The following is a 21,796-nucleotide window of genomic DNA, read 5'->3' on the forward strand; positions in this document are numbered from 1 at the left end:
TTAAAAACTTATTCACATAATTGTTTTCTGTATCTTTTTTTTTTGTCCTATAAAATCATTTTATTTTCTGCGACATAAACATTTTTCTCAGGCAATGTTACTAGAACAACCTCTTTATGCAGTTTTATAGTTTGGGGTAAATATATTTTTTTAAAACATAAGTTTTGAAAAATTATTATATTATATAAAGTTGTAATACAAAAAAATGATTTATAAGCTATATTTTCCAGGAAGGAGTTACTAGACTATATTTCTGTTGAAGAAACTTTCCTATTCAAATCTATGATATGGAATGAAAAGATATAATTAAAAAGTCTTCTGATCAAAAAGCTTGAGATCATCAATGGAATGTTTAGTCTCCTCCACAGAAAGCCACCAGGACTTTTTCATAATCTCCCTTAGTTTCATCCAGGATATGGCCTGGCAGAGAGAGAAACGCCATACAACTTCTGATAGCATGCTTTGATGTTGTTCATGTCGATTTCAGAATGGGAAACCACAATCCTGATCAGTATTTTATGACGAGTTCCAATACCCTTCATGGCCCGATGAAGTTTCTCAGCAAAGAACATTGGTTTGCTTGTAGCACACGTCACAATAACTGTGAGGCATTTCTCAATGTCACCTTTCAACTCCAGGTCCAAAACTTTGTTCATGTCATGCTTACTGTACTTGGAATACTTCTGAAACACTCTGCGAAGATGGGGATAGCTTCTGGTGGTCAGAATGGTAGTGAACACACGCACATCTGTCCCTTTTCTTCTTTCTCCTGCTTCATATAAGGCTCTGGCATCCATATCAGCCAAGTCATCATTTATGGCAAGCTCCTCAGATAGGTCACCCTTAGCAAGAGAAAGCAAAGCCTTCTCATGATCTCCAGATGTGTCTGAGGCAATGTCTTTAGCCAGATCTCTCTTCAGTCCCTCTCTATAAGCTCTGTTAATTTCTCTGATTTCTCTGTTAGTTCTTGATGCCAAAATTTCATTCAGAGTGTCTTCATCAGTTCCAAGGCCCTTCACGGCAACGCGGAGCTCATCAGCATCAAACTGGGCTGGAGTTTTCAATAAAGCCAAAGCAGCTTCCTCAAGGTGACCTGTGAGGGCTTTCTTCAGAGCTTCTTCCCGGGGCTTTCCTTTTTCCTGAAGATAGGCTGCTTTGACCTGCTGACACTGTGCATTTTCTCTCAGTTAGAATTTCAATGATGGTTGCTTCATCCACACCTTTAACTGTGATTGCTTTATGCAAGACCTCAACATCCGAGGATGGATTGAAGGTAGGATAGGTGCTCACTGCTGACCCAGGATCACTTTTGGATGCTTTCACAGTTTTAATGTATTCCTGCTCTTCACTGTCAATAAACTAGGCCTGCTTGAGGAATTCAGATACTATTGCCATTTCTGAAGGATCTTTTTTTTCCATTTCGGTCCAAAGACCTAAAGAGAGATTCTTCTCAGAACGGTTCACGTTATGTATCTTAAAAAAGTTACTTAAAAAAATATTATTCCACTATATGGAAATACCACAATTACACATTCTTCTATTAATTTTGCAATTTTTCTCCATTATAATTAAAGCCTATTCATCAATGCTCCTTTGCATCTCAAGTTATTTTCCCTGAATAGTTCCTAGAAGTGAAATTACTGAGTTAGAAAGGTTGTACTAATTTACACACCCTGGCAGAATATGTGAGTACTCATCTCATCAAGTCCTTGCCAGATGCTGATTCAGTTTTGATTCATTTCTCAACTGCAGCCAGTGATACTGTCACTGATAATACAGTGGGTGGAAAAAGTAGATGTGTAAAAATTGAATACAGCAAAAAATTGTGGAACTTAGTAGTCATAAGACTATTTGGTGTGGCAACGCAATGTGCTGCTGGATTCCTTGACAAGACATAGGTATAAATATCCTTACTGAAGACTGAAGTTTGAATACTTTGATTTCTAAATACCATCCCCTACTAAAAGGAGCCAGGGCTCATTGGAGAAATGACTTATTCTAGAACTGAGGCAGAAAAAGGACGAGATCAGCCTGGAACATCTTATACCAGGAAAGCAAGGAAATGGTCAAAAAATGATGGGGTCACATCAAAAGGACACAGGATCTGATTTTAAAGGAACTCCCATAAGCCAAAATTTGAGCATCAAAGAGAATGCCAGAACTGGATTATAAAACACTGAGTTAAGAATTCATGAGTCCATAGTGATAGTCATAAAAAAGGAGGAGAGGAGAGGAGGGAAACTTACTCTGCAGAAGATTGACAGCTGTAAAGCAACTACACTCCAATAAAAAATAATTTCAAAAAAATGGTTGAGGGTTTTTGTTTTGTTTTGCTTTGTTTTTAATTTTTGACTGTGTTGGGTCTTCGTTGCTGTGCACAGGCTTTCTCTAGTTGTGGCAAGCATGGGCTACTCTTCGTTGCAGTGCACAGGCTCTAGTGTGTGGGCTTCAGCAGTTGTGGCACATGGGCTCAGTAGTTGTGGCTCACAGGCTCTAGAGTCCAGGCTCAGTAGTTATGGCGCATGGGCTTAGTTGCTCCACAGCATGTGGGATCTTCCCAGAGTAGGGATCGAACCCATGTCCCCTGCATTAGCAGGCAGATTCTTAACCACTATACTACCAGGGAAGTCCCTGGTTGAGGGTTTTGAACCCAGGAAAAAAAAAAGATTGACAGCTACTCAAAGTAAGGAATGATAGAGTTAGAAAATCACCATTTTGCAACCACTAATGCATTGAATAATAATAAATTTAGGCTATAATCATAATAGATTCTAAAGTTAACGGAAGAGGGAACTTCCCTGGTGGTTCAGTGGGTAAGACTCCATGCTCCCAACACAGGAGGCCTGGGTTCAATCCCTGGTTGGGGAACTATATCCCGCATGCATGCCACAACCAAGAGTTCACATGCTACAACTAAGAAGCCCACATACCTCAACTTTAAAAAAAAAAAAAAGGATCCCGCATGCCACAACTAAAGATTCCATACGCTGGAAACAAGACTTGGAACATCCAAAATAAATAAATAAATAAATATTTTTTTAAAAAATAAATAAATAATGAAATAAAATTAATGGATGAAAGGTTATGAGAAAATAGTTATATACACACAGTCTCAAAATATTACCCACCTACCCCCAATAGCTTATTTATTAGTTACAGAGGGGAAAAAATACCTTAACAGTGATGAGATCTGGATAACATCATTTGAACTAATAATTAACATAAGCATCACAAAAAAAGGGACACACTGACATCAGCTCTGTAGTAACCAGAACTAAGTAGGAAGAAACAATCAGACAAATCCAAATTTTAGGAAATTTTGAAAGGCAGTTTAACTGGATCCGTGTCAGTTGTCCAGCAGAATGTCTATGTTGATGTGGGACTAAACAACCCTGAAAAGTACTCTGAGGTAGCCTCTGGAGAATCACAAATGTACCCCAATGAGAGAACAGGTATTCATCTACCCAAGAGAGGACAGGAAGAATCAAGCAGTATCAACCAGACAGGCAGCAACAACCAACAAAGAGAGGCTCAAGACCCCTCCTAGGAGGACTGATGTTACTGTTCTTATAAAACAGAAACATCTTCAAAATTTCAATGTAAGTCTTACCTGTCCATGAAGACTGCTCCAAATACTGACTTACTGTGAGAATGAGACACTGCAGTGAAATGACTGCTCATGGCATAGGTATGTCTTTGTGTAATGGCATTCACCGAAATATCCAGATCGCCTCTAGTCCTTGATCTTTAGTACACAGAAAACACTTGACACCTCTCTAAATCCTGCCCAAGTGGCTTTATTAGAACCAGAGTTTCACTTGCTACTTCTAGAGAGCCCAGGACTCATTCTGCAGAATGCACAACTTGCTGGAGCACAGAAGTCTCAGTGAGGACCCATAGGTCTAGACACAGCACCCAGTCATTCCCTCTTTGGGGTCCTACTGTTCACCAGTACCACCCAGAAAGCAGAAACAAGGTCCCAATGTGTCTACTCTGGTCACCTTCTTTCTCTCTTCTCAGTCAAGTCAAGGAAGGCTTCTCTTAGTCAGGAATAGGGAGAATAAGGTGAACCTCTGCTTCCTCCCATAAATAGTTACTCAAAACATTTTGAACATTCCCCTCAAGTCTTAGGCTTTCAGTTACTAAAGCCAGGAAGACCATTTCTTCAGCTCTTGCCTGCCATATCTTTCCCTGAAGTAATGGGAACAAGAACTGGCAATAATACAGGGGATAAAAGACACGTAGACATAATGTAATAATCACTCTATGACATATCTACATATATTGCAGTTACCAAAGGAGACCAAAATATCCTAAGATAAAAGTGAATGTGAAGTGTTATTACTGAATGTTAAATTCACCATCAGAAAGGTTTGGCCAAAAGAAAACATTGGAAAGCAGCATATAGTTTGCCCCAATACTTTTAAAGAATCTCATCACTTTTAAGATGTACTTGGGACCAGAGAAACTTTCATATCAAACATAAGTTTAAGAGTTTCTTTAGAGCAATAGCCCAGTGATTTCTGAAAATATTTTGCAGACATGTCACAAGTGACTGCACAGAACTGACCCTAGCAGAAAAGATAATGGAGGAAGCATCCATGTGAAGAAATCTTAGGAGTAGGAAGTTATAGGGTCGCATGATATTATAGCTAAAAAGAGTTCTAGAGATCATTTAGACCAACTCTCCCATTCTATACAACAAAAAATTGAAATAGACAATGGAAAGACTTCCAAAGTCACTAAGAGAGACAGCAGCAAACCCACATCTAGAACAAGGATTCAATTACTCCATTATTCTTATTAACAACCTCTAACTATTAAAAGTACTACATTGTTAAATATTTAGAAAATGTAAGAAATGCAAAAAGGGGGGTGAAAAAGTCATAGTCCACATATCAGAGACAAATTTGGTGAGTATTTTAGTGCTTCTTTTTCTAGGTATTCTCCCCCTAAGTGTATAGATATATTTACAATAAGTATATTAGTCTGCTTGGACTGTCATGACAAAATACCACAGACTGGGTGGCTTAAACTACGGAAATTTATTTTCTCTGTCTCTGGTGGCCAAGAGTCAAAGATCAAGGTTCTAGCAGAGTTCAGTGAGAACTCTCTTCCCAGCTTGCAAATGGCAGAGAGAGCACTATTGTCTCTTCCTCTTTTTAAAAGGGCACCAGCCTTATAGGATTAGGGCTCAACCTTTACAACTTCATTTAACCCACAACTCCTCTTCACAGGCTCTATCTCTAAACACAATCACGTTGGGATTTAGGGCTTCAACATATGAATTTTAAGGGGACACAACTCAGCCCTAGCATCATTCTGCCCCTGGTCCCCCAAAATTCATGTCCCTATAACATGCAAAATACATTCATTTTATTCCATCAGCCCCAAAGTCTCAACTCATTCCAGCATCAACTCTAAAGTCTAAAGTCCAAAAACTCATTTAAATAGCAACTAAATTAGATACGAGTGAGAATCCAGTCACGATTCGTCCTGAGGCAAAATTCCTCTCCAGCTGTGAACCTGTGAAATCAAACATGTGCTTCCAAAATACAATGGTGGGACAGAAAGATAATCCCACTCTACAAGGGAGAAATAGGAAAGAAGTGACAGGTCCCAAGCAAGTTCAAAACCTAGCAAGGCAAATTCCATTAGATCTTAAGGCTAGAGAATAATTCTCTTTGGCTCAATGACCTACCTTCCACTGGGGCGGCACTCCCTCAGCTCTACAGAGTGGCTCTGACCCCACAGCTCTCTGTGGTGGCCACCCTCTGAAACAAAAGGAAGCATCTCTGTCCCCTGGGCCTGTGCTAAGATTGGCAGTCCTGATATTCTCCGAATCACCTTCCAGGTCACTCTTGTCTTTCCTCAAGAATAGCATATGTTTACAGTCAAATAACTCTATGATCTAGTCTTGCAGAATCCAAGAAATCCAACAGCCTTCTTTCATTCCATCCCTCTTGCTCTGTCCCCTTTAGTTGAAACTGGCAATGTCTCTGCTGGTATAATTCCATCTCTATTCCTGGTTTCTGCTGATGGCTGGTTAAGTCCATGAGTCACATCCATGATCTCTTTAGTGTTTTCTTCAGAACAAGATTTCTCATTTTTCACAATATATAGGCTAAGGATAGGCTAAGAATTTCCAAATCTCCAAGTTCTGGTTCCTTTTTATTTAACAATTCCTTCTTCAATTCAACTGTCTCCTCTTGCATTTTATTATAAGCAGTAAGGAAGACCCAAGCCATACCTTCATTACTTAGCTTAGAAATCTCCTCTGCTAGGGACTTCCCTGGTGGTCCAGTGGTTAAGAATCCACCTTCCAATGCAGGGGACAAGAGTTTGATCCCTGGTTGGAGAACTAAGATCCTACATGCCGCAGAGCAACAAAGCCCATGTGCCACAACTACTGAGCCCGTGAACCTCAACTAGAGAGTCTGCATGCTGCAAACTACAGAACCCACACACTCTGGAGCCCACACCACAACTAGAGAGAAGCCCACATGCTGCAACAAAGAGCCTGCAGGCTGCAATGAAAGATCCTGCATGTCATAACGAAGATCCTGCATGCCGCAACTAAGACCTGACTCAGTCAAAAATAAAATAATAAATATTTTTTAAAAATCTCCTCTGCTAAACACTCAATTTGATCACTTATAAACTCTACCTTTCACAACTTGAACAATTCAGCCAAGTTCATTGCCACTTTAAAAAAGGATTACCTTTCCTCCAGTTTCTAATAAACCATTCCTCATTTCCACCTGATACTTCTCCAGAAGAGCTTTAAAATCCATATTTCTGCCAAGAGTCCCTTCACAGCAACACTGGCTTCTTCTAGCATGCATCTCAGAATTCTTTCAGCCTTTTAACCTATTATCCAAACTTCCAAAGCCACTGTCACATTTTTTTTTTTTTTCACTGTCACATTTTTAGGTGTTTGTTACATCAGCACCCCGCCACTCAGTTCCAAAATCTGTACTAGTCTGCTCAGCTAGTGTAACAAAATACCACACACTAGGTGATTTAAACAACAGAAATTTGTATCCCACAAGTTTAAAGGCTAGGAAGTCCAAGATCATGGTGCCAGCTGATTTACTTCCTGATGAAAGTTCTCTTCCTGGCTTTCAGATGGACACCTTCTTGCTATGTCCTCACATGGAAAACTCTGTTGTTTCTTTCTTTTCTTAAAAGGTTATCAACCCTATCAGATTAGAGGGCTACTGATCTCATTTAACCTTTATCATCTCCTCACAGGCCCCATCTCCAAATACAGTCATACTAGGGGCTAGGGCTTCAAAATGAATTTTAGGGGTATGCAAAAATTCTTAATTATATGTGTACATATGTATACACATATACACATACACATATACACAGAGTAAGAATTTTGTATACTTTTTAATTTAGTTTCATGAAAATTTCTCTAATACATTATTTCAAAGCTTAATATTCAAATTTTACTATTATCATTTACTATTGTTTAACTATTAAGTCATTTTCAAATTTTGCTATTTAAATAATTTTGTAATGAACACCTTTCTATACAAATCTTTACCTGTTTCTTGATTATTTAGGACAAATTTCCAGAAATTCAACTGCTTAATCAAAGGTTATGAATTTTTAAAGGTTCTTGGTACATATTGCCAAATGGCTTCCCAGAAATCTGTACTAGTGTATACTGCCATCTGCAGTAGACATTATAATTAGAATAAAATGTTGTTCTAAATGGAAAAAAACAACAGTGTCATAAATGAATAAAAAGGCAAGCTTTTTTATTATTATTAAAGGAAATTAGATTCAGGACAACCAAATAAAAATGTATGACTCCTGATTAGAAGCTCATATGCTGGTGTGGGGGGAGGGGCTATAAAAATACTTGGGAGACAATTGGGGAATTTTTAATATGAAATGTATATTAGATATTATTGCAGCAATGTTAAATTTCTTGAATCTGATAACTGTATTTTAGTTATGCAGACTGTTCTATCTCTTAGGAGATACATGCTGATGTGTCATAAAGTCTAAAACTTATATATGCAAACGATTAAAAAAATACATGTGTATTTTATGTATGTGTATAGAGAGACAGAAATGGGATACAGTGGTAGGAAGGAAGAGAAGCAAATGTGGCAAAATGTTAATCACTGAATCTAGTAAAAGGTAAATGGAAACTTTCCTATAAGTTTAAAATTTTTCAAAATAAAAATATATTATGGAGTAGTCAAAAGACAGGAACAGGCTGTGCATATAAAAACAAATTAGCTAAGAGAGCAGACAGCAGTATGAATCAGTATCAGCAGGATTTCATCTTGTGGAACTGAAAATCACAGCCACAGAAAGATAGAGAAAATGAAAAAGCAGAGGACTTTGTACCAGATGAAGGGACAGGATAAAACACCAGAAAAATAACTAAATGAAGAGGAGACAGACACCTTTCCAGAAAAAGAATTCAGAATAATGATGGTGAAGATGATCCAGGACTTTGAAAAGAGACTGGATGCAAAGATCGAAAAGTTTACCAAAGACCTAGAAGAATTAAAGAACAAACAAACAGAGATATGCAACACAATAACAGAAATGAAAAATACACTGGAAGGAACCAATAGCAGATTAACTGAGGCAGAAGAGCAAATAAGTGACCCAGAAGACAGAATGGTGAAAATCACTGATGCAGAAAAGAATAAGGAAAAAAGAATGAAAAGAACTGAAGACAGCCTAAGAGACCTCTGGGACAATGTTAAACGCACCAACATTCGCATTATAGGGTTCCCAGAAGGAGAAGAGAGAGAGAAAGGACCTGAGAAAATATTGGAAGAGATTCTAGTTGAAAACTTTCCTAACATGGGAAAGGAAAGAGCTACCCAAGTCCAGGAAGCACAGAGAGTCCCAGGAAGGATAAACCCAAGGAGAAATACGCCAAGACACATAGTAGTCAAATTGACAAAAATCAAAGACAGAGAAAAGTTATTAAAATCAACAAGGGAAAAACAACAAATAACATACAAGGGAACTCCCATCAGGTTAACAGCTGATTTCTCAGCAGAAACTCTGCAGGCCAGAAGGGAGTGGCATGATATATTTCAAGCGATGAAAGGGAAGAAACTACAACCAAGAATACTCTACCCAGCAAGGATTTCATTCAGATTCGACAGAGAAATCAAAAGCTTTACAGACAAGCAAAAGCTAAGAGAATTCAGCACCACCAAACCAGCCCTACAACAAATGCTAAAGGAACTTCTCTAAGCGGGAAACATAAGAGAAGAAAAGGACCTACAAAAACAAAAACAAAAACAAAACAATGAAGAAAATGGTAATAGGAACATACATATCGATAATTACCTTGAATGTAAATGGACTAAATGCACCAACCAAAAGACACGGACTGGCTGAATGGATACAAAAACAAGACCCATATATATGCTGTCTACAAGAGACCCACTTCAGACCTAGGGATACATACAGACTGAAAGTGAGGGGATGGAAAAAGATATTCCATGTAAACGAAAATCAAAAGAAAGCTGGAGTAGTGATACTTATATCAGATAAAACAGACCTTAAAATAAAAAAAGAAAGGACACTGCATAAAGATCAAGGGATCAATCCAAGAAGAGGAGAGAACAATTATAAATATATATGCACCCAATATAGGAGCACCTCAATACATAAGGCAAATGCTAACAACTATGAAAGAGGAAATGCAAGGCAGAAATAGAGACACAGATGTAGAGAACAAACATATGGACACCAAGTGGGGAAAGCGGGGAGGGTTGTGGGGGGAATGACTTGGGCGATTGGGATACCAAATTGTACACTCTAAATATATGCTGTTTATTGTCTGTTAACTGTATCTCAATAAAAGTTCTTAAAAAAACAAATTAGCTGATAAACATACAAAAAAATGTAAGAAAATTAATAAACTTGCTGATTATTTATAGTCTCTTATTTCCTCCTGCCCTCTAGGCATTTGCCCTTTAATCACTTGAACTGCATTTTATCAAATGGACCCAGGAAGGAATGGGAAGAGAAATCTCAATCATTCCATTTCACTTCTCATTAGCAGAGCCCAGCGGCCAGCACCATGGCCGCCGCCATCCTCCCCTCGGCAGCGGGACTCTCCCAGCGGGCCAGCTCCCTGGCTCTGCGGCCAGCCAAGGGCACCAGGGAGCCAGTGAGCGGCAGTTATTGGCTCCGGCCACGGCCGGGAGCAAACCCCATCATCCCACTGGGTTGCGCTCTTGGGCCCGGCACGCCACTGGCTCCGCCACCGCGGTAGAGGCGGGATCTTTTCATCCCCTTGGCTTGCCCTGTCACCTCGGCGAATTTTCTATTCCATTGGCTTCGTCCTCTAGTCAGAGTGAAAGTTCCTTTATCATTGGGTCCCCTCACTAGGGCTATGAGATAGTTTCTCACTCCATTGGAAGGATTGAGACACCTGGAGGTGGGATTTGCCTCCAGTTGGCTCTCAATACGACGTCTGTCTGGCTTAGGTTGCAGCTCCTCCTATTCGGGGAGGGTCCTTACTGGTGGGCTGGGAGGAAGGGCGCGCTGCTCCATCACCTGCGCGCAGGGGCTCCGAGGTTGTGGACCCTTTCACCGCATTGGCCTGGAGAAGGGCGGGGTTCAGAGAGGGGGCCAATCCGTGCTTCTTGGCTGCAGCAACCACCGCTATCTCTGCAGTTCCGGGCTGTAGGAGTCCCCAGAAGAAAGAGGCAGGTGGAGGGCGCTGGCCGGGTAGGGCTGAAGATGAATGGGGATGGGATCTTTTTCTTAACTGGTGGGCTAGATAACCCAGCATTTTCCCCACAAGGACGTTTTCAGCCCCTTGATCATTTCAAAGATGTTAACTTACACATTTGAGGGCAATTTCTCCTAAGTTTATGTGGTTGTTAACATAGTCACTCTAAGACTAAAGATTCTGCAGTTTCTTTTCGGGGCGGTTTTTGCATTTTTCTTTTCTTTTCTGTCTTTCCTTTTTTTTAAACAGGCGGGGCATGAGTGTCCTGACAGGGACAGAGTACAGGGAAGACAAAATAGGTGATTAAAAGGAATCCAAATTGGAAAAGAAGAAGTAAAATTGTCACTCTTTGCAGATGACATGATATTATACATAGAATACCCTAAAGACTCTACCAGAAAACTGCTAGCACTAATCGAGGAATTTAGTAAAGTAGCAGGATACAAAATTAATGTGCAGAAATCTCTTGCATTCCTATACACTAATAATGAAAAAGCAGAAAGAGAAATGAAGGAAACTCTTCCATTTACCATTGCAACAAAAAGAATAAAATACCTAGGAATAAACCTGCCTAAGGAGGCAAAAGACCTGTATGCAGAAAACTATAAGACACTGATGAAAGAAATCAAAGAAGATACAAACAGATGGAGAGACATATCATGTTCTTGGATTGGAAGAATCAACATTGTGAAAATGACTATCCTACCCAAAACAATTTACAGATTCAACGCAATCCCTATCAAATTACCAACGGCATTTTTAATAGAACTAGAACAAGAAATCCTATGATTTGTATGGAAACGCAAAAGACCCCGAATAGCCAAAGCAATCTTGAGAAGGAAAGACGGAGTTGGTGGAATTAGGCTTCCTGACTTCAAACTATTCTACAAGGCCATAGTGATCAAGACAGTATGGTACTGGCACAAAAATAGCAAATAACCCAATCCACAAATGGGCGGAAGACCTAAATAGACATTTCTCCAAAGAAGACATACAGATGGCCAACAAACACATGAAAAGATGCTCAACATCACTCATCATCAGAGAAATGCAAGTCAAAGCCACAATGAGGTATCACCTCACACCGATCAGAATGGCCTCATCACAAAATCTGGAAACCACAAATGTTGGAGAGGGTGTGGAGAAAAGGGAACTCTCCTGCACTGTTGGTGGGAATGTAAGCTGGTACAGCCACTATGGAAAACAATTTGGAGGTTCCTTTAAAAACTACAAATAGAACTACCATATGATCCAGTAATCCCACTTCTGGGCATATACCCAAAGAAAACCATAATCCCAAAAGAAACATGTACCATAATGTTTATTGCAGCACTATTTACAATAGCCAGGACATGGGAGCAACCTAAATGCCCATCAACAAATGAATGGATAAAGAAGATGTGGCATATACATACATATATACATAATATAAAAAGGGATGAGATGGAGCTATATGTCATGAGGTAGATAGACCTAGAGTCTGTCATACAGAGTGAAGTAAGTCAGAAAGAGAAAGACAAATATTGTATGCTAACTCACATATACAGAACCTAAAAATGGTACTGATGAACTCAGTGACAAGAACAAGGACACAGGTGCAGAGACTGGACTGGAGAACTCGAGGTTTGGGAGGGGGCGGGGGGTGAAGGGGAAACTGAGACGAAGCGAGAGAGTACAACAGACATATATATACTACCAACTGTAAAAGAGATAGCCAGTGGGAAGTTGTTGTATAACAAAGGGAGTCCAACTCGAGGCTGGAAGATGCCTTAGAGAACTGGGACAGGGAAGGTGGGGGGGAGTCAAGGGAGGGAGGGAATACAGGGATATGTGTATAAAAACAGATGATTGAACTTGGTGTTCCCCCCAAAAAAATAATAAAAAATAAAATAAAATAAAAAATAAAAAATAAATAAAATCACAAAAAATAAATAAATAAATAAATAAATTTTTTAATTAGCTCATTACAATGAGTTTTGAAAATGACCTATAGACTTTAATTCACAACTTGGTCTTCAATTCAGATTCTTCTGGTCTCCCATGACCCTAAATGTTTGATAAATCCAGTTCCTAAACGGCAAAAACAAAAATAATAAACCACATGAAAAAAAGGTTTTCCTTAAATAAAGAAAAAATGTTGACCTCTGCCAGTGGCCTTACTTTTATCAGGAAAGTAAGTAGCCAATAGAATGGAAGGAAATCAATGGATTTATAAACCATGAATGGGGGTTTTCCTTTTCAGAAACAATATGAAGATTATTGAGGTTGGTTCAGGATGGTGAAGTAGAAGGACGTGTGCTCACTCCCTCTTGAGAGAGCACCGGAATCACAACTAACTGGTGAACAATCATCAACCACAAAACATTGGAACTCACCAAAAAAGATACCCAAAGACAAAGGAGAAACTGAAATGAGATGGTAGGAGGGGTGCAATCACGATAAAATCAAATCCCACAACCACTGGGTGGGTGACTCACACACTGGAGAACAATTATACCACAGAAGTCCAACCACTGGAGTGAAGGTTCTAAGCCCCACATCAGGCTTCCCAACCTGGGGGTCCAGCAACAGGAGGAGGAATCCCCAGAGAATCAGACTTTGAAGGCCAGTAGGACTTGACTGACTGCAGGACTTCCACAGGACTGGGAGAAACAGAGACTCCACTCTTGCAGGGCACACACAAAGTAGTGTGCACACCAGGACCCAGGGGGAAGGAGCAGTGAACCAGACCTACCTGCTAGTTTTGCAGGGTCTCCTGCAGAGGCAGAGGGTGGCTGCGGCTCACCTCAGGGACAAGGACACCAGCAGCAGAAGCTCTAGGAGGTAATCCTCAGCGTGAGCCCTCCCAGCGTCCACCATTAGCCCTGGCAAAGAGCCTATAAGCTCCAGTGCTGAGTCCCCACAGGCCAAACAACCAACAGGGAGGGAACTCAGCCCCACCCATCAGCAGGCAACCGGATTAAAGTTTTACTGAGCTCTGCCTTCCAGAGCAACACCCAGCTCTACCCACCACCAGTCCCTCCCATCAGGAAGTGTCACAACCCTCTTAGATAGCCTCATCCAACAGAGGGCAGACAGCAGTAGCATAAAGAACTATAATCCTGCAGCCTGCAGAATAAAAACCACAACCACGGAAAGATAGACAAAATGAAAAGGCAGAGGACTTTGTACCAGATGAAGGAACAAGATAAAACCCCAGAAAAACAATTAAATGAAGTGGAGATAGGCAATCTTCCAGAAGATGAATTCAGAATAATGATAGTGAAGATGCTCCAGGACCTCAGCAAAAGACTGGGTGCAAAGATCGAAAAGATGGAAGAAATGTTTAACAAGAACCTAGGACAATTAAAGAACAAACGAACAGAGATAAGTAATACAATAACTGAAATGAAAAATACACTGGAAGAAATCAATAGCAGAATAACTGAGGCAGAAGAACGGATAAGTGACCTGGAAGACAGAATGGTGGAAATCATTGCCATAGAAGAGAATAAAGAAAAAAGAATGAAAAGAAATGAACACAGACTAAGAGACCTCTCGGACAACATTAAATGCACCAACATTCGCATTATAGGAGTCCCAGAAGGAGAAGACAAAGAACTCCATTCTTTTTCCCAAAAGGAGAAGAAAGAGAAAATATTTGAGATTATAATTGAAAACTTCCCTAACATGGGAAAGGAAATAGCCACCCAAGTCCAGGAAGCACAGAGAGTCCCAGGCAGGATGAACCCAAGGAGAAACACGCCAAGACACATAGTAATCAAATTGACAAAAATCAAAGACATAGAAAAATCATTAAAAGCAACAAGGGAAAAACGACAAATAACATACAAGGGAACTCCCATCAGGTTAACAGCTGATTTCTCAGCAGAAACTCTGCAAGCCAGAAGGGAGTGGCATGATATATTTCAAGTGATGAAAGGGAAGGACCTACAACCAAGAATACTCTACCCAGCAAGGATCTCATTCAGATTCAACAGAGAAATCAAAAGCTTTATAGACAAGCAACAACTGAGAGAATTCAGCACCACCAAACCAGCCCTATAATAAATGCTAAAGGAACTTCTCTAAGTGGGAAACACAAGAGAAGAAAAGGACCTACAAAAACAAAAACAAAACAATGAAGAAAATGGTAATAGGAACACACATATCGATAATTACCTTGAATGTAAATGGATTAAATGCTCCAACCAAAAGACACAGACTGGCTGAATGGATACAAAAATAAGACCCATATATGTGCTGTCTACAAGAGACCCACTTCAGACCTAGGGACACATACAGACTGAAAGTGAGGGGATGGAAAAAGATATTCCATGCAAATAAAAATCAAAAGAAAGCTGGAGTAGCAATACTCATATCAGATAAAATATCATATCAGATAAAATAGGAAGCAAACAAAAAGGGATTAATCTCCAAAATATACAAACAGCTCGTGCAGCTCAATATCAAAAAAATAAACAACCCAATCAAAAAATGGGACGAAGATCTAAACAGACATTTCTCCAAAGAAGACATACAGATGCCCAAGAGGCACATGAAGATGCTCAACAACGCTAATTATTAGAGAAATGCAAATCAAAACCACAAGGAGGTATCACCTCACACTGGTTAGGATGACTATCATTAAAAAATCTACAAACAGTAAATGCTGAAGAGGGTGTAGAGAAAAGGGAACCCTCTTGCACTGTTGGTGGGATTGTAAATTGATACAGCCACTATGGAGAGCAGTATGGAGGTTCCTTAAAAAACTAAAAATGGAATTACCATATGACCCAGTAATCCCACTACTGGGCATATACCCAAAGAAAACCATAATTCAAAGACACATGCACCCCAATGTTCACTGCAGCACTATTTACAATAGCCAGGTCACGGAAGCAACCTAAATGTCCATCAAAAGATAAATAGATAAAGAAGATGTGGTACAGATATACAATGGAATATTACTCAGCCATAAAAAGGAATGAAACTGGGTCATTTGTAGAGACATGGATGGACCTAGAGACTGTCATACTAAGTGAAGTGAGTCAGGAAAAGAAAAACAAATATTGTATATTAACGCATATATGCAGAACCTAGAAAAATGGTACAGGTCAATCGGTTTTCAAGGCAGAAATAGAGACACAGATGTAGAGAACAAACATATGGACACTAAGGGGGGGAAGCAGAGGGGAAAATTAGGGTGGGATGAATTGGGAGATTGGGATTGCCATATATATATTAATATGTATAAAATAGATGACTAATAAAAAAAATACCAAATTGTAAACTTTAAATGTATGCAGTTCATTGTATGTCAATTATAACTCAATAAAAATTTTTTTAAAGGGAAAAAGAAGAAACAATATGAAGGAAGTAGTATAACATAGTGGTTCAATGCACAGGCCATATAGAGTCAGATTGTCTATATCTGAATATCTACTTCACCTACTACCTATGTGATCCGTGGCAAATAACTCAACCTCAGTTTCCTCATCTTAAAAATGAGTAAAACAGTAAAATCTATGTCTTAGGGTTGTTATGAAGATTAAACAAATTAGTACATTTTAGCTCTTACAGCAGCATCTGGCATACTATAAAACGTGAAAATATGTTAGCTGCTGTGGTTCTTACTATTACTAGTATTACTACAATAACTACTACCACTATCACCACCACTATCAACCTGCAGTTGATAAGAGTTTGGCATTTATTCAGAAACACTACAGAAACATAAAGAAACACAACATATGCACACTCACCCCCACAGGTTGAAAAAGTGAAAGAGAACTGATTTCAAATCAGTCCTTCAGTGTCTCCTCAAGCTGTTCTGAGAGAAGCTGAGAAGATACCAATATATCAACAATGCATGGCTCATTTCAAGAGGAATTTGTGTGGTCTGGATAAGTTAATCTCAGAAGAAATGACGAGTTCTCTCTCTCAGTTAATCATTTATCAAACTTTATTGAGGCTATGTATCAGGTATTGAGCCAGATGCTAGGAATACAAAATGGAAGATTCTATGACTTTAAAAATTTTGCATTCTTGTCAAAGAAATATACATAGATTATAATATATGATAGGTTATACAATAGATGTATATACACGATACTATGGAAGCAAAGAAAAGACCTAATCTAGACTGGAGAAAAGGAAGAAATAGCATGAAGATTTCCCAGAGGTGGTAACATTTAAACTGTATCTTAAACAATAATAACAGATAAATGGGGACAGAATGGGAAAAATCATCCCTCCAGGGATAAAAACTGGCAAATGGAAAAGAGCACCACTGCCCTACCTACAGCCACTTAAAACCAAAAGATCTCTTCTTAAAGCTAAAGAGCAGATAGCCATTGGCAGTATGGGCCTGAATAAGGTGTATTTCTGGAATATCTTCTGTTTATGCATACCATATCTGCAACTTCCCCAACTCAATATAAGCCACATTTGGAGAACTGACAGAAAGCTGTGATTAAGAAGAGATTCAGAGACAAGTTTCTCACTTACAACACTGGGCGGCAGCAGTAGGCAATGGTTTCCTCCGGCTCTCTTCTTGACTAGAATACTAGAGGCAGAAAGGAGAAAAAAAAACAAACATAGTAAGAGGCCCAAGTAAAGAGGAAGGAAAAAAAAAAAAGAAGAAGAAAAATCATAGCTACCTATAAAAAGATTTAGCATTTGACTGGAGTCAAATTTCTTATCAAACAGGAACAGATCATCCTGCTGCTGATTTCCCTGTGTGATCCTGACGTACAGGCCAGACTATCAGATATGGCATTGGTCCAATGTGATAGGCATAAGCAGGACAGCAGAGAGGCTGTTCTGACCAAGGGTACCTGGGCACAATTCCAGGTCTGCCAGGCAGCTGTAGAAGGCTTAGCCCTAGAAGACTTAGAGGACTTAGAAAACTCAGATAATATATAGATTTCCCCATTTGAATGATGCAACTGAAAACCTCTCTGAGACTTGAGTTTTCTCCATCCTTAAAAAAAAAAAATAAGGCTTCTTCCCTCACAAGGTCACGTGGGAAGTGAAATTACTGCTGTAAGCATGTAATACAACATCTGATATTTACTAGAGTCTAACCTAGTTATAGGTTATACTGGAGTATAACCAGTTATACTCTAACCTCCCCAACACAACCCACCACTATCACCACCAAAAAACAGAAAAAAAAGAAAGTTCTATAAAAGGGAGCCAAATTAAGTTCAAGTCTTGAAGATGGGCAAGATTTAGAAAGGTCAAACAAAAAGAAAAAGGCATAAACAAATTAACACAGGTACACAGAGTCTGGAAGACAAAATGGTTTGGATCAGAGCCCATTGGAGGACTGGAAAAAACATAACTTGGTCCAGCAACTTGCAAATATGAGTTTTCATCCTGATTCTGCCATTATTAATAAACTGTAAGATTCTGGGCAAGACAGAGCTTCTCTAACACTGAAGGAGTCATTCATTCAACAGATATTTCTTGGGTGCCTATTATGTGCAAGGCCTTGTTCCAGGCACTAGGGGAATACAGTTTGTAAATCATGGTAAGGAGTTTAGATTTTATTCTAGTCTATTGAGAAGCTTTGTAAAGTTTTAAACACCAGAGGGATATGACTTGATTACAAAAATCACTCTGGCTGCCATGTGAAAAGAACTATAGGGAACCAGTGGGGAAATAAGACTTATGATTGAAACCATCCAGATGAAAGTTGATGGTGGCTTATACAATGAATGTTAGTGGTGAAGGGCATTTCAAGTGGTTGGATACAAAACACAAAACACTTTTTGGATATAAATATACTTTTATATATAAAGTACAAGAAACAAACTATAACACAAATATCAGAGGTAGACAACACTATTACTACTTCCATTAGGGGAAGGGTTAGAAGTCAAGCACAGTGTAAATAATATAATAGTATTAGTAAAACCATCAATCATAAAAAAGTTCAAAACTTCTTAGAGGCTAAGCAACCCATTCCAAAATAACAAAGGGATTGGTAATAATAAATATTATAAATAATGGAATTTTTATAGGCAGTACATAGGCATAACAGTGAGGAAATCATAAAACTTTAAGCATTAAACCAGAAGAATTCAGACTTAATGGATGAGAGTAGATATTTCCAGAAGAGACATTTAATGAATCTCTTTCAGGTCCAAAGCAGAAAGCTGAAGACCAACTACAACCTAATTAATAACACTAAGAGACCTAAGGAAAAAAATCCATAATACCTATGTACAAGAAAATAAAAGTAGCACAAGTAAGGAAAATTATGGGCCAATCTCATTTATGAATACAGATGCAAAAATCCTAAATAGATTACCAAACCAAATCATATGATATTTATTCATCATAAATAAGTGCTTAATATTTCTATGTGAATATGTATGTATATGTATGCATATATACGAATGTTGGCATATAAAGGTTAAAGTATCATGACCAAAGGGACTTTAAATGAAAGGATAGTTCAATATCTGAAAATCTATTCACGCAATTCACTACACGAACAGATTAAAGGAGAAAAACTATGTGATCTAACAATGCAGAAAACGTCTTGATAAAATCCCTTACTTTTTCATGTCAAAATATTTCAGAAAATCAGAAAAAATAGAATTTCCTAAATCTGATAAAGGGTATCTATCAAAATCTATAGCAAATATCACACTTTAAGACTTATGATGCATTCCCCTTATAGTCAGGAAAAAGACAAGGCTTCCCACTTTCACTATTAAAAATTACACAGGACGTTTTACACAATGAATTTTTAAAAGTAAAGGGTCAAAAAAAAAAAAGTAAGGGGTCACCAAAAACAAGGAAAGTCTGAAAAAAATACCACACCCTAGAGAAGCCTAAGGAGATATGACAACTAAATGTAACACAGTGTCCTCTATGGGATAATGGAACTGAAAAAAGGCATGAGATAAAAACTAATGAAATCTGAAAAAAAAACTAAGGATTTTTAGTTAATAAAACAAAATAAATATAAGTATAAAATATTAACTTTTAGTTAATAATAATATATCAATATTGGCTCATTAATTGTAATAAATGTACTATGCTAGTCTAAGATGTTAATAATAAGGAAAACCAGAGGGAGGAGGCAGGTAAGAGCTGATATGGAAACCCCCTCTACTAACTGCTTAACATTTTTGTAATGCACAACTGCCCTGAAAAATAAAGTCTGTTAATAAAAACATATGCATAAAAATTTCACTTAAAAAATAAGACATAAGGATTGGAAAGAGATAAAAACTTATTCAAAGAAGCAAAAACTAAAAAACTCAAAGAAATTTCTAAACTAGTAGAATTAATAAGACTTGGTGAATATAATCAACACTAAAAAAAAAAAAATTGAGCAGCATTGCCTTATATAGACAGCAATGACCTATCAGAAAATGTAACTTTTAAATAAATATAACATTCACAATGATTAGGAGTAAACCTAACAAAAGAAGTGTAAAACCTGCATGGAGAAAATGGGTTTTCCTCCTATAGCACTTCTCATCTTCTGATGCTTAACTATATTTGTTACGTTTCCTGCTTACTGTCTGTCTCCTTCTACTTGGTGCAAGAAGACACTGGTCTTTGTTTTAACTTCTGATGTATACCAATCATCTACAGCAGTACCTGGTACATAGTGCTCAATAAGTTATCTGGTGAATAAATGACTAAATGAATGTCACCAATAAACAGAGAAATGCAAATTTAAATGATGAAGCTCTAAACTCATTAGATTAGCAAAAATTTTAAATCTGGCAATAACAAGCATCAGTAAGGATATAGGGAAACATAAAAGCTGGAATATAAATTGGTACAATTATTTTAGAGAACAATTTAGCAACATCTAGTAAGGTTGTGCAGAGCACATTCCACAACAAAGCAATTCTATTTCCAGGTATACACCCAGAGAATCTCCCATACATAGGCATAGAGAAACAGGCTCAGAGATGTTCACTGAAGCATGCATTTATAATAGTGAAAACCTAATTTTCCATGAGTAGGAAAAGTAATAAATGGTGATAACATCTAAACTCTGTCAAATAATAAATCCCTAGGCCAGTCTTGACTCAAGAGGTTGTTGTGTATGGGAACTGTTGCACATCGTAAGAAAAAAAAGATGAGATTCTGCATTGTGTTTTTAAAATGGTTTTGCAGCAAGTATGACCAAATTTTGATAATCACTGAATCCTGGGAGATAAGTATACAGGTTTTGTTTTACGAGTCCTTCAACTTTTATATTTGTTTAAAATTTTTTCATGATAAAAATATAAAAAAAGAAAGAAAGAAGCTCCCACTAACCAAAGATGAGACAAGTTTAGTATCAAAAAGAGTTAAGATTGCAGTGGACTGAAACACAAATATATCAAAATCCATAAACTGATAATAATATGCCACTAAAAAAAAGAAAACAACTCATTGGTCACCTTGAGAAGTGGCTTATGCAACAGCTCATTGTTTTGAAAATTGCTAAAGAGAATGTTTTCCTTGTACAGACTTTATTTCAAGTGAACCAAATAGCTGATGAAAGTTGTTTTATAGACAAATCATAGCTAATAAATGTTGAAGAGATGATATAATTAGAAAATCATCATTATGCAACCGTAATAGAATGATTATTATTTGCTGCTAAAACCATTAGGTAAAAGGCTAGTGGGATCATCTTATAATTAATGGATGAAACAGGCTGACACCAAGTTGAATTCACTGTTTAATTTTAACATCACTAAAAGTGAGGCAAGACACAATCTACCTACAAAAACAAAAACAAAACAAAAAACAAACAAAAAAAACAAGCTTAACAGCATCAATCTAAATCCCAATCTAATCCTCAAACTACTAGATATTATTTTCAGTTTAAAACAAGTAAGAGGAATAGAGAAACATGGTAAATAAAACCTGGAGGATATAATCAGCCAAGTCCAGAATGTGTGGAATTCTATAAGACAAATGAGGGAAGAGGAAACAGTTATAGAATGAAAATAGTAATCAAATATGTACAATTTGTTTGGACCCTTAATTGAACAAATCAACCATGAAAAGACATCTTTGAGACAATAAAGGAAATCTAAACTCAAACTAGTA

At 38.0% G+C, this 21,796-nt stretch overlaps 1 protein-coding gene and 1 pseudogene across 5 annotated transcripts in view; both read right to left on the reverse strand.

Moving 5' to 3' along the window:
* Positions 1 to 21,796, reverse strand: part of UNC13B (unc-13 homolog B) — a 228,275-nt gene that overhangs the window by 145,835 nt on the left and 60,644 nt on the right. For 4 of the 5 annotated variants that reach the window (XM_057723630.1, XM_057723632.1, XM_057723631.1 and 1 more), the window contains exon 7: positions 17,225 to 17,282. In XM_057723630.1, coding sequence (XP_057579613.1) covers positions 17,225 to 17,282 — 58 coding nt within the window. Of the gene's footprint in view, positions 1 to 17,224; positions 17,283 to 17,376; positions 17,486 to 21,796 lie in introns of those variants that run through there. The other variant, XM_057723633.1, reaches the window with a different exon arrangement.
* LOC130845849 (annexin A1-like) lies at positions 338 to 17,410 on the reverse strand (annotated as a pseudogene).

Source organism: Hippopotamus amphibius, chromosome 2 (assembly GCF_030028045.1).
Source record: "Hippopotamus amphibius kiboko isolate mHipAmp2 chromosome 2, mHipAmp2.hap2, whole genome shotgun sequence".
Taxonomy (NCBI): domain Eukaryota; kingdom Metazoa; phylum Chordata; class Mammalia; order Artiodactyla; family Hippopotamidae; genus Hippopotamus; species Hippopotamus amphibius.